Here is an 11,762-nt window from a genome sequence, read left to right as displayed (position 1 = left end):
CGTGACTGGAATCTGGCTGCTAATTTAAGAGTTTTTTTTTTTTTTTCTAGGCTATGGGTCAGGTATTGCTTGTGTGTCTGGGGTTGTTAGGCAACCTGTAGGTAGCTCATTTTCTGTCCTGCGCTGATGATGTGTTCTTCAGCTGGGAAACTCCAGGATGACCGCTCCAGTCATATCAGCAGATAGCACAGTCAAGTCACACGATGCTCATAACGTGTCATTTTAGATGATTTATAACAGCAAAAAGCCCTTTCATCATTCCTGGTACATGAGTGCAGTGGGATGGGAATTTGTACGGAGCAGCAGTTTGAGGATGTGACCCTAAAACTCATACCCGAACCCTGAAGTGAAAAAAGTGAAGTCACAGTCAGTGGAGTGGCAGCGTCGCAGTTTTTTCCAGATATGAGCAGTGGTAAGATAACAAACCACAGGACCCATGTTTACTTGTGCCAACATTAGAATGTGGTGGAACTGTCTTATGAAAAGTATTCCTGTGCAAGTCTACTCCGGGATCTTTCCCTGATGACATGAGCCTTTGGCGTTAGAACAAACAAAGTGGTTCTGGAAGGAGGCCTGATGATATCTATCTGACTGATGATAAATCAATTATATGTGAACACTGAGTTAGTAAGGTTAATTTCCAGAGATATATAGGACAGGCAGGTGCTATTATTATTATGTACTTATATCTGTTTACATGTGTGAAAACAATTAAAAAATAAGTGAAAACTGAAAATTAATTTTGTTTTTTACAGCACATATATCAGGTTGAAAACTTGATTTAAACATTATATAGTGTCATGTTTTTCTAGTTTTATCTTTCAGGAAACAATTTTTAAACTATTTAAACATTATCCTTATTTTTAGTGGGGGTGTCAGACTCTGTCTTCAGTCCAATGATCCTCTGGGAAAGTGACTGGACAACAGAGTTCAAACGGAAAAGCTAAAAATAAAGCTGACACCGGCAGCAGCTGACACACCCACTGCTCTTTGACACGCAAATACACGTATGACCACACACAAAGACCCCTGCAACTCCAACACATACACACATGGACGGTCACACATATGCAGTATGCTAACACAATGTTTCCCATTTTGTGTAATAGGTCCGGGGATTGATGTTCATGTGGCATGTGCCTGTGTGAGCCTCTACATACCCATGGTCCATCCATACAGGTGTTTCAGCTGTTGCCTAATTAGACCTCTTTTCAGGACTGTGTGGGCATGTACAAACTAGGCTCAGCTGACATCCTCCTCTTCGTTTTGTTGCACCTGTTAGAGTGGGACAACTTACCCTATTTCCATTCTTATTGGTCCGTAGTGTTTTGCGACATCACCAGCAAAGCTCCATCCAGCTTTAACCTGACTAGAGGTGTGATCAGCCCAAGTAACTGAAAACACCTGTGTATAATTGTATAACTTGTGTAGGAAGTCAGGGAAATCTTATGGCTCTATTCAGCTGTCAGATCAGAATTTAGCACCTTACAGATCTACAGTCATCATCATTACCACCAACACATTCACATAAAGTAGGTCCAATGACACAGGGCAGGGTAGAGATGCCTCACGAGTCTGGGTTTGCTTTCAGTTGTAACCCTGGATGTCTGACATGTCCGTCTGTTATAGATATATATAACAGCATTCGTTCATGCTCACGCACACATGGAAAAACACACACAAATTTGTAGTATGAAACTACTAAGGCTCACTGGCTGCTTAACCCAAACCCTTTGTCTAACTTTAAGTCTAACCATTTTTTTTTTTTTTTTTTACAATTAACATGGAATCAAATGTAATGTTATCAAAAGTAATCAAATAATAATCCACCGACTCTGCTACTATATGGAGCCCTTATTTTAGGTAACCTTATGTTAAGTTTTTGGTGTTGCAGTCACACATTTCCTGTTGCTAGGTCTGAGTCTGAGCTGCCTAACCCTGTTTCCAGCAGCAAATGTTGCTGCATGGGTGCTGCATGTGCAGCTGAAACACGCTAGCCATAACAACTTTATATTGTGATAGCATGATATTAATTCAGTCTCCATATGAACAGAAGCTAGATGAATATACACACAGACTGCTAATTCATATACACTATTACAAAATGTTCAAATCGTACATTTAACCAGATGGTTTACATGGCTGATGCACTGACATTTGTACACTCACTCATGGTGTGAGTAAGTGCAGTGGATAGCCCTTATTAAAAAAAATGCAGCGCGTGACCTTCCTGGCAGCAGCTCTATCAGTCAAAGTGTATTGCTGCTTATGTAACCAAGGGTAAATACATAACTCTCCTGTAACTCTATAGCTACTGGCCAAGCAGTAAATCAAACATTGTATAAATAAATTCTGATGTGCAGCATAAGAAAATTGCTAAACATCCACGTTATGTGCTTGGAAATGATCAAATTAATTACATTTCATGTTTTTGAAAATGACAGTAAAGCTGAGAGAGTAAACCTGAGCAGAAAGACCTGTGTGCTTTTATAAGCCAGTTCCTTTAGCTGAATTACAGTAAACATGCCATGGCTATTTCAAACATGCAAAGCTATTTTAAGATTACTTATGGTGAGGTAAAATAGGCTCTGATCCAGTTCTCCCTCCATACAGATGGTGTTTATGAAACAAGCCTATACTGTCTCGACAACAACTTCCCACATTAGAGTTCCTGCTCACAAATGCTGAGACTGAGACTGACTGACTGACTTGCTCACTCACTCAATCATGCATCCATCCAAGAACACACACACACACACACACCATCCTTCCCAGCAGTTGAAACCAGACCCCTTCAACAGCTGAATCGAGGGCAGGCAACAGGAGTGAGGGGCAGGGGAGGAATGACAGCATATGTGGGGCTGGAGAAAAAATGAGTGGCTGGAGAGGGGGAGGAGATGTAGAGGAGAGGTTTGGGGAATAATGGATGACCTGTCGAGAGACTGAAATAAACTGATTACAAAAATGCCATCTAAGTAATATGACTTTTCCTGAAAATCAAATGGAGCCAACTCTTGGTTTTCACATGGCAATCACTTATACTAAACATTGCTGATAAAACTGAATTCAAATTTCATTTGTCAAGTCAACAAAAAGAGATTAAATTAACTTCTTAAGCTGTGGATTTCAGAGGCAAAATAAAGCCAGAATGACCAAAAATAAGACTAAAGTTGTACTTTGAAGCAGCCATATGACGTAACAGTTACTTCCTCTGTGTTCAAGTGCCCACATGGTCTCTAAAAAGCACCATTAATGCTAATTTGATGATTATATAAAAGTAACCTGTAGTACTAATAGAAAAACCTTCATTGGCAACACCTTAGCACATGAGGAAACGTTCCAGAGTTGGTCCAATGTGATCTTTTCTCAGTTTTAGGCTTTGATTTAAAATGCTGACAAAGTGATCAGTAAAAGGAAAATGGGGTTGTGGTGGGCGGTGGAGAAGGAGGGTAGTGGGATTTCAGACGTGGGTGAATGGAGACAGATGGAGGACAGAGAGGAGGGGCTTGGGGCAGGAGTGGGTGTGGGTGTGGTAGATCTACAAATAGCTGCGCTCTGTGCCTGGCATTTCTTCACTTAGTATCTCTCCCAGTTGCCCAGTGGGACAGTTGGGTCTCAGCACCTCAAGCGGCTCCATCAAAACCACAAAGCCAATCGAACAGTCATCCAGCCATGAGCAAGTCCTACTCCTCCTCAGCCCAGAGTGCCTCCTCGTACCGCCGCACCTTCGGCTCTGGTGTCGGTTCATCCCCAATGTCTTCCCTCTTCTCCTCTCTAGGAGGAGGCCGCAGCTCCTCTTCAAGCCACATGTCTTCCAGAGTATATGAGGTCAAGAGCTCTGGCATTCCCTCCTATTCCAGCTTCAGGGTGTCCTCTGGTGCTGGAGGAGCTGGGTTCGGCTCCTCTACAGCCGTGCGCACCTATGCCGGCGAGAAACTCGACTTCAACCTGGCTGATGCCATGAACCAGGACTTCCTCAACACAAGGACCAATGAGAAGGCCGAGCTTCAGCACCTCAATGACCGCTTTGCCAGCTACATCGAGAAGGTGCGTTTCCTGGAGCAGCAGAATGCAGCGCTGACGGTGGAGATTGAGAAGCTGAGGGGTCGCGAGGGGCCCGGGCGCGTGGCTGAGATGTATGAGGAAGAAATGAGGGAGCTGAGGAGGCAGATAGAGGCCCTCTCCAACCAGCGTGCCCGAGTGGAGGTGGAGAGAGACAACCTGGCTGATGACCTGCAGAAACTTAAGCTGAGGTAACATGGGATGGATTGAACTGTATTGTGGATGAATGACAGGAAAGGGTAGAATAAATTAGGGTGTGTAATGCCTCCGGATTTGTATAAATATATATGTATGTATGTGACACTTACATCTTATGATCTTAAGAGATTCTAGAAAAGGGATGCACTTTGGCAGGAGTGAGCACAAGCCTGATGTTAACTCTCACAGAAAGATAAATAGAGAGTATATAATTCAGATCAGATAATCTCTGATACATGGTAGTTCTATAATCTGCCTACATCAGAAGTTCGCAATCTTTTTGGCCTGTGAATCTTTAAAGTGAAGCTATTTCTCTCCCTCCTACTAACATATCTGTGAGTTCTGAGAAGTTCAACTTAGGAGTGATGCTCCCTTGTTTCATTTGAATAGTTTTTAGAAGCATGGACAGGTATAACTCTTCATGTTCTGCGTTTTTGACACATATAAGCTGGGTTCTGCAGAATGAGAAAATGAGAAGTTGTGGAAAGCAGAGGACAGTCAGAGTTAAAAACACCGGCATGTGGCTTCCATGACAACTCACTGATTTCCAAAGGTGTCGCTTCTCTTTTGGAGGAAAAGGAAGCAAAGTAACAAAGGAGGGATTTGAGGATAGGCTCACTTTAATGAGTGTTATGGTCCACCAACTCTTCACAAAGGTGTTTTATAATTTATTCGCAAGAGACATGGCAGCAAAAAAAGAGTGAGACTTGCAGACTCATAGGAATAAAGTTGAGAAGAGAGACAGATGAAAGCAAATAGATGAATGCACACAGCCCGTGTAGTGTGTGTTTTTACAAAGAGAGAAAGACTTAAAAAGTGAACAAAATTTTTAAAAATACCATCAAATACACACAGCTTGTGTGTATGTGTGTGTGTGCATGTCTGTGTGAGACATAGAGAGAGAGAGAGAGAGAGAGAGAGAGAGAGAGAGAGAGAGCAAGGGAGCTATGATGTGGGTCTATCTCGGAACTGTCTATTTGTAGCTACTAGGTCAGCTCTGTGAATTTAGAATTTCTGTCACTGCAACAGCAAGCAACATCACTTAAATTTAAGTGTGTATAGAAGTGCGCACGCACACACACACACACGCAGAGCACAGCACATGCACAAGCACTCACTTTCTCTTCAACAGCCCTTTTCAAATTGCAGTATTACCTGCGGCATTGAGTGAGGCTTGCCAAAGCACCTGCTGCTCCCACTGAGATCAAAATACTCACAGAGACCTCCTGCCTGCCAACAGTTACAATGCACACATGCAGACACACATAGACACGCACACACACAGGCTGAGGATGACAGCAGAGTTTAAAGACAGCACCTGCGGCTAAATTCTATACTATAAAAACAAAATTATTTGACCAATTTTTTTTTTTTTCCTGAACCACATTTGCTACATGCACAACAGCAACCAAAACAAGATGCTGCAAGGACGAAAGTGTATGTTAAGTGAATCACTATGTCACCAGACTCACAACTGTTAATAGCATGCTAATGTGTGTTCATGGAACATTTTCCTGAATACTGCATCATACAAACCTGCAAAGCTGTTTAAATTAACATTTGACAAACCTTAGAATGACCAGAAATAACCAACCGGTGACTCCTAAGCCAGAGATGCCTTTGCAGTTTGTGTTTTCTACAGTTTTCTACAGATCCCAGTTGTTCAGGGTGCATAGGGAGATGCTAATTCTGGAAACAGTACTAGCCAAGGGCAGACCTCTATACCTTTCACACTGTTACCCTTCTGACTCTGACAGTGTGAGAGCAGCTGCACCACAGCTTGAGGACTCAAAGAGCAAGTGCGCTGAAGTATGTGTTAGTGTGTGTCTATGTATGTAAAAAAAAATAAAAATGAAAACCTTGTTGTCATTGTGATGTGTCATTGTCTACTCGGTTCTATTATTATAAATTTACTGGCAGCCAAAAAGAGCAAAGAGCAGAAGGCTAGAGGGAAGGGAGGTGGTTTATCTGTCTAATAATTGGTCCATGGGGAAGAAGCCATTCTCTAAAACACAGTTGTTGTGTTTGTATTCACTTATGCTCCAACTTTCCTGTTTCTTTTTGCTGTTTTCCTCTTTGCTGCTCTCGCTCTCTCCAGACTGCAGGAGGAGATTCACCAGAAGGAAGAGGCTGAGAACAACCTGTCTGCTTTCAGAGCCGTATGTCTTCTATTTCCATAAAAATTACTCCTGCTTACCTAAATCTTTAGTCATTTTCTCCTTAAAGCTCGAAGTAAAATGTAAAATTTTCCTTCAGATCTCATTTTCTTTTGGTTGCCCTCATTCTTAGGCGAGCACAACTTTCCATTTTATCTCTCATCAGCTACTTTTTTCCTCTCTTTCTTCTCAATTTGATGTTCTCACTGCCCCCTTTTTTTCCTACCTCTTCTGTCGGTTGTCGCCATAAATTATTTGTGTTTTCATGTTTGTATCCAGGATGTTGACAATGCCACGCTGGCCAGGCTGGACCTGGAGAGACGCATTGAGAGCTTGCAAGAGGAGATTGCCTTCCTCAAGAAGATCCATGAAGAGGTTTGTTGATCTTTTAGTCAGGCTGACCTCAATGAGGCCACCACACCTACAGCATACTGTCTATATATTATGTGTGTCAGTAGGGTGGTGTGTGCTGTATCATGTAACCGTTCTGTGTGAAGACATACTGTAATATCAGATCTGAGCCTCTGTAGGCACGCAGCTCTTCAAGGGATCAAATATTTCACACTTACACACACCCGCTGATGTTAAAACCTATTTATTATACACATTTACACATTCTCACTCTCTCTTTCTCTCTGATCTCCCTCAACAAAAATGTAACAAATCGTACATCGAGTTCTTATTCAGAGCAAAAGCAATAAGTGCGACAGATGCATTTGTGCACATTCACTTGCAGACATCAAAGGACAGTCACACACACACATGTTGGCACACTTGTCATTTTGTCTTCCCTGCCTCAACTTTGACCTGTACAAAATGCTGAACTGATGATAGGTTAAAGAGAGCACGTCAGCTGTTGTGTCTGGGTGTGTGTGTGTGTGTGTGAACAGATGCAAAGCTATTTATATCCTTTGGTTATACCAGGAGACAGCTGAGTGGGCCCAAAGCTTACCAATTTGAAACTAATTTTACAATGCCAAAATCAGCCCTGTGCTATTCTGGATTTGTAATAATGTTTTAATAATGTTGGATCAGTACACCACTGGGCAAATTAATGGTTTGACATTTTATATTTTCTCTTATTTCCATGTAAATGTCATCAAAGCACAATGAGCCATGCTGACTTTCTTAATTAATGTTTCAAGCCTTCCCTTGTTTGAGTTCCAGTGTTAAGTTAGTTATAAAGTGTGATTGTGAGAGGGACAAGGTTTAAATGAGAACTTTGCTGTCTTTCTCTTTATCTTTAAATCCACACAAATTCATTCCTTTCTTCTTTTTAACCTTCCTGTCATCTTTTTTTTTCTTGTTTAAAGTGATTTTCTTTGTTCTCTTGTCACCTTGCAGGAGATCCGTGAGCTGCAGAGCCAGATGCAGGACACTCAGGTCCAGATCCAGATGGACATGTCCAAACCCGACCTGACTGCTGCTCTGAGGGACATCCGCATGCAGTACGAGGCCATCGCCGCCAAGAACATTGCAGAGGCTGAGGAATGGTACAAGTCTAAGGTATGATGGAAGCGCACACACATTCACACACACAGACAGGCAGTCTCTCTCTCTTAGCTGCTAAGCTGCTAAAACTTCACCCCCTCTCTCCTCAGGTGTCTGATCTGAACCAGGCTGTGAACAAGAACAATGATGCACTGCGTCAGGCCAAACAGGAGAGCATGGAGTACAGACACCAGATCCAGTCCTACACCTGCGAGATCGACTCGCTCAAAGGCACCGTAAGTATTGGCTCCAACTTCTCACACTTTATTCCAAAAATTTTAATCACTTTAGTTTATTTTCTCTTTCTGGTCATTCCATTGTTGTGTTTCCTTCTTAATAATACTTTCTGTCAGCACACACCTCCCTTTCCCTTTCCCCTTTTCTCTCTGTCTCTCTCTTCTCTCTGCCCCACTCCTAACTTTGTGTCTCTGTTCACTTGTAGAACGAGTCTCTGCTGCGCCAGATGAGAGATATGGAGGATCGCATGGGCCGCGAGGCTTCTGGTTACCAAGATACCATCGCACGGTTGGAGGAAGACATTGCTAAGATGAAGGTAATTAGCATAGAGAGTTTTACACTAACTCCTCCATGAATTATCTAGATTATATCAAGCAGTATGAAACTGATAGAGAATTCAGGATATTGCTCACTCTGCTGAGGATCTCTAACTACAGATAATAGATTTAGCCACTCTATCACTGAGTATGAAAATGAATTGATAGAAACTTGAGTGCAGCTGAAACCTCCAATGGGCTCACTGTCTGTGTTTGGGATTTTACAGCTATTACATAAATAAAACAGGTCTATTCATGTTTTTCTATTTAATTTGTTATTTGGTGAGAAGTGTATTTGAGTTTTTTATGTACTGATTTAAAGGATGACATGGCCCGCCACCTGAGAGAGTATCAGGACCTCCTCAATGTGAAGATGGCCCTCGATATTGAAATTGCCACCTACCGCAAGCTGCTGGAGGGAGAGGAGAGCAGGTGTGTGTGTGTGTGTGCTATTCACATTGGAATGTGGACAAAGTCAGACAGTATTAGTCCCAAAGTGTCTGTCCTAAAGCTATGTGTAGGACAGTCTCACTGTTCTCCTTTGTATCAAGCTGTGTATAGACTTACCCATCATTACTGACTTATAATGCTGCATCATGTGCTCATCCTTTTAACAGGATCACTACCACTGTGCCTGTCCAGTCTGCTTATTCCTCCATCGGATTCAGAGGTAGGAAAAACGCTACACATTCTTCCCTTTGTGCATAAATACCCATAAAATCCATCTTACATTCCAGATGAGTCAATGAGGGCATAAAAAAGACTAATTATAGCTTGTGACTTTATATGGTAGGTGCTATTTTGAGGGTTTTACATGTTGCACATCTGCAGTGTCACATTCTGACCACTGTGTGGTGATATATCACACGTCAAAAACCTGTGTGCCTTGTTGATTCACAGAGGCAATCATCACAAAGATGCACATCAATCGACTCACGATGTAGTCTTTTCCTTTGATGTATTAAGAGTTGAAAAGTGCAATTAATCTCTGCCCATACCTCCCCTTGCGCCACTTTGCTTGAATAAAAAAACAATGAGCAGGAATTACAGATGATGTAATAGGTAACAGTAGTGATTCATTAGTACCACTGACTTTGACTAGTTTGAATATCACACTTTAAAGTGGCAGTCATAGTAGTTCCACAGACTATTTGATGACTGCCCACCTTAATGTGTAATGCCTTTCATCTTGTTGTTCAGTGCCACTGCAATATTATTACACTAACATCAGTGTCTCCAGACTTTCTGGAACCGTAGCAAAGTTTAATGTGTGAGTCTATGAAATAGCGTAGGAGCTGAATGAATGTTTTCTTACAGAGACCAGTCCTGAGTCCCAGCATCAACGTTCATCAGAAGTTCACTCCAAGAAGACTGTTCTCATCAAGACCATCGAGACCCGAGATGGGGAGGTTTGTACACACACACACACACATAATTACAACATAGTATGTTGTTCAGCATGTACTTTACATGTGAAGAAGTCCGTACACGGGCATCCCAGACTCACATAAAACATACACACATCCTTACAGTATATAATTCAGTGGAACTGTGATACCACAATACTTTAGCTATTAAGAGATAACATTAATAATTACCTGGATGAGTTGTTTTGATTTTTTTTTTTTTACTGTATATTTTTATCCAGATGAAGTATTCTATGAGCCAGGGCGCTAGTGCCCAGTGTGTAAGTCCGGTTCCAGTGTCCCACCTACTTTTAAACATCTGTTCACTATGGGTTTCAGCAAACTACCAGATTTAAAAAGAAAATGTCTCAGCTAAGTTTGATTTATTCTCCACCTTTGCATTTCCATCTAAAATGGGTTTAAGTTCACAAGTGCATTTGACAGCATGGAAACAGAAAGGTAACAGTTTCCTGAAGCTGAAATCTTAACTGCAGCAACATTTCCAGTCTCTAACTGAACGCCTGAAATCTTGTAGTTTGCATCAACCCCGTATAGACAGTGTTATGTATGCAGCAACACTCCACACTGGCATCCATGAATATACAGCTTCACTGTCAGTGGCTTTTGTTGCCCTCTGCATGACACTTCACTCCAAAAAATACCTGCACTTAAGAGGTGAACATCAACAGCATCACTATCAACCTGTTCACTGATGATAGAGAATATGCTCACGTGTCATCTGCAACACTCTGCAGACCTTAGCACAGGTAGTGAATGTTGTTTACTTCTTTTGTTACAATTTACACTTTCTCTTTTTGTCCTCCCCAGGTGGTCAGCGAATCCACACAGCACCAGCAAGACATCATGTAAACAAGAAGAGACAAAGTTAGAAACACTATAAATTAATAAAAATACAACAACAAAAAAAAAAAATTAACATTTTCCTACCACTACTATGATGATTAATAAGTTGAGCTCATTTTTAGATACAGAACGCTGAGCATTTCAGCCAAATTAAATGGAAGCACAGAATTATTTAAGTGAATGCAACCAGTGAACATAATGTGCTCCACACATAATAAATGGGATTCAGGCACTATGGAGGGACAATGCACTGCCTTTAGCCTGGTTTTAAATAAAGGGCATTCCACGAATTTATACTTTATTCATGTAACTTTTCATCTCTCAAAAACACCCAAATTCATCATATCTTGTCTGCAAAAAATAATTCAAAGGCAAGAGTGTAGTTTAAATTAAAAACAAATCTTTTGTGTAGCCGTGTTGGCTCAGTATCTATAGGGATGTTTACGAGGTGCAAGACACATCAGGGGCCTTGAGACACCATGGTCAAAGGTAATATTGTAACAGTAATTTTCACTGCACAAATTCCAAGTCTTTCTGTGCAAAGTGTATGACTTGATCAAGGAAGGCTTTTATTTGTGTAACTGATTTAAGGAAAGTGAGATGTTGGTCTGAGGTTTGAAATACATCAGAAACATCTAATGAAAAAGGGAACTCAGTCATGTTTTAAGTTTGAGCTCAATAGCATGTGCTGGGTGTTTGATTGTATTTGTATGGGTAACCATGGTATGGTGTGGCATCACTGTGACAAAAAAAAAATCTCAAATAAAGACATTTGTTATCACCATTTGTCACTTGAGAGTCATACAGTTTGTTCAGACTTTGTAACGTCTTTGATTTATGTGTCTGTACATAGCCCAGAGAGCATACATGACTTTTCGTTGGTTCCCTTATGAACTGTTTCCACCCTCTGCATTCATCATCTGATGTGGACCGTATTAGGTTTCTAAGATGATATTAGCTTTCCCGACCAAGCGTAACACTCTTCTGTCAACATTTAATTCGCTTTCATAAAGAAAATAGGAGTTGTAGTT

At 41.3% G+C, this 11,762-nt stretch overlaps 1 protein-coding gene across 1 annotated transcript; it reads left to right on the top strand.

Annotated features, from left to right (window-relative positions):
- The first annotated feature begins 3,574 nt into the window (after window positions 1-3,574).
- On the top strand, window positions 3,575-10,887 carry desma (desmin a). The gene is made up of 10 exons (XM_041056912.1): window positions 3,575-4,253; window positions 6,359-6,419; window positions 6,696-6,791; window positions 7,761-7,922; window positions 8,018-8,143; window positions 8,350-8,460; window positions 8,784-8,893; window positions 9,079-9,131; window positions 9,779-9,870; window positions 10,696-10,887. The coding sequence occupies exons 1-10, from the start codon at window positions 3,673-3,675 to the stop codon at window positions 10,735-10,737; spliced, it is 1,434 nt and encodes a 477-aa protein (XP_040912846.1). The 5' UTR covers window positions 3,575-3,672; the 3' UTR covers window positions 10,738-10,887.
- The last annotated feature ends 875 nt before the right edge of the window (window positions 10,888-11,762 follow it).

Source organism: Toxotes jaculatrix, chromosome 15, assembly GCF_017976425.1.
Source record: "Toxotes jaculatrix isolate fToxJac2 chromosome 15, fToxJac2.pri, whole genome shotgun sequence".
Lineage (NCBI taxonomy): Eukaryota > Metazoa > Chordata > Actinopteri > Toxotidae > Toxotes > Toxotes jaculatrix.
Note: the sequence above shows the minus strand (reverse complement) of the source record. Positions and strands in the feature narration are given on the sequence as shown.

Coding starts and splice junctions, on each gene's coding strand:
- desma (XM_041056912.1), top strand. CDS start 3,673: ATGAGCAAGTCCTACTCCTCCTCAGCCCAGAGTGCCTCCTCGTACCGC. Junction 7,923..8,017: donor AGGAATGGTACAAGTCTAAG/GTATGATGGAAG, acceptor CTCTCTCCTCAG/GTGTCTGATCTGAACCAGGC. Junction 8,144..8,349: donor TCGACTCGCTCAAAGGCACC/GTAAGTATTGGC, acceptor GTTCACTTGTAG/AACGAGTCTCTGCTGCGCCA.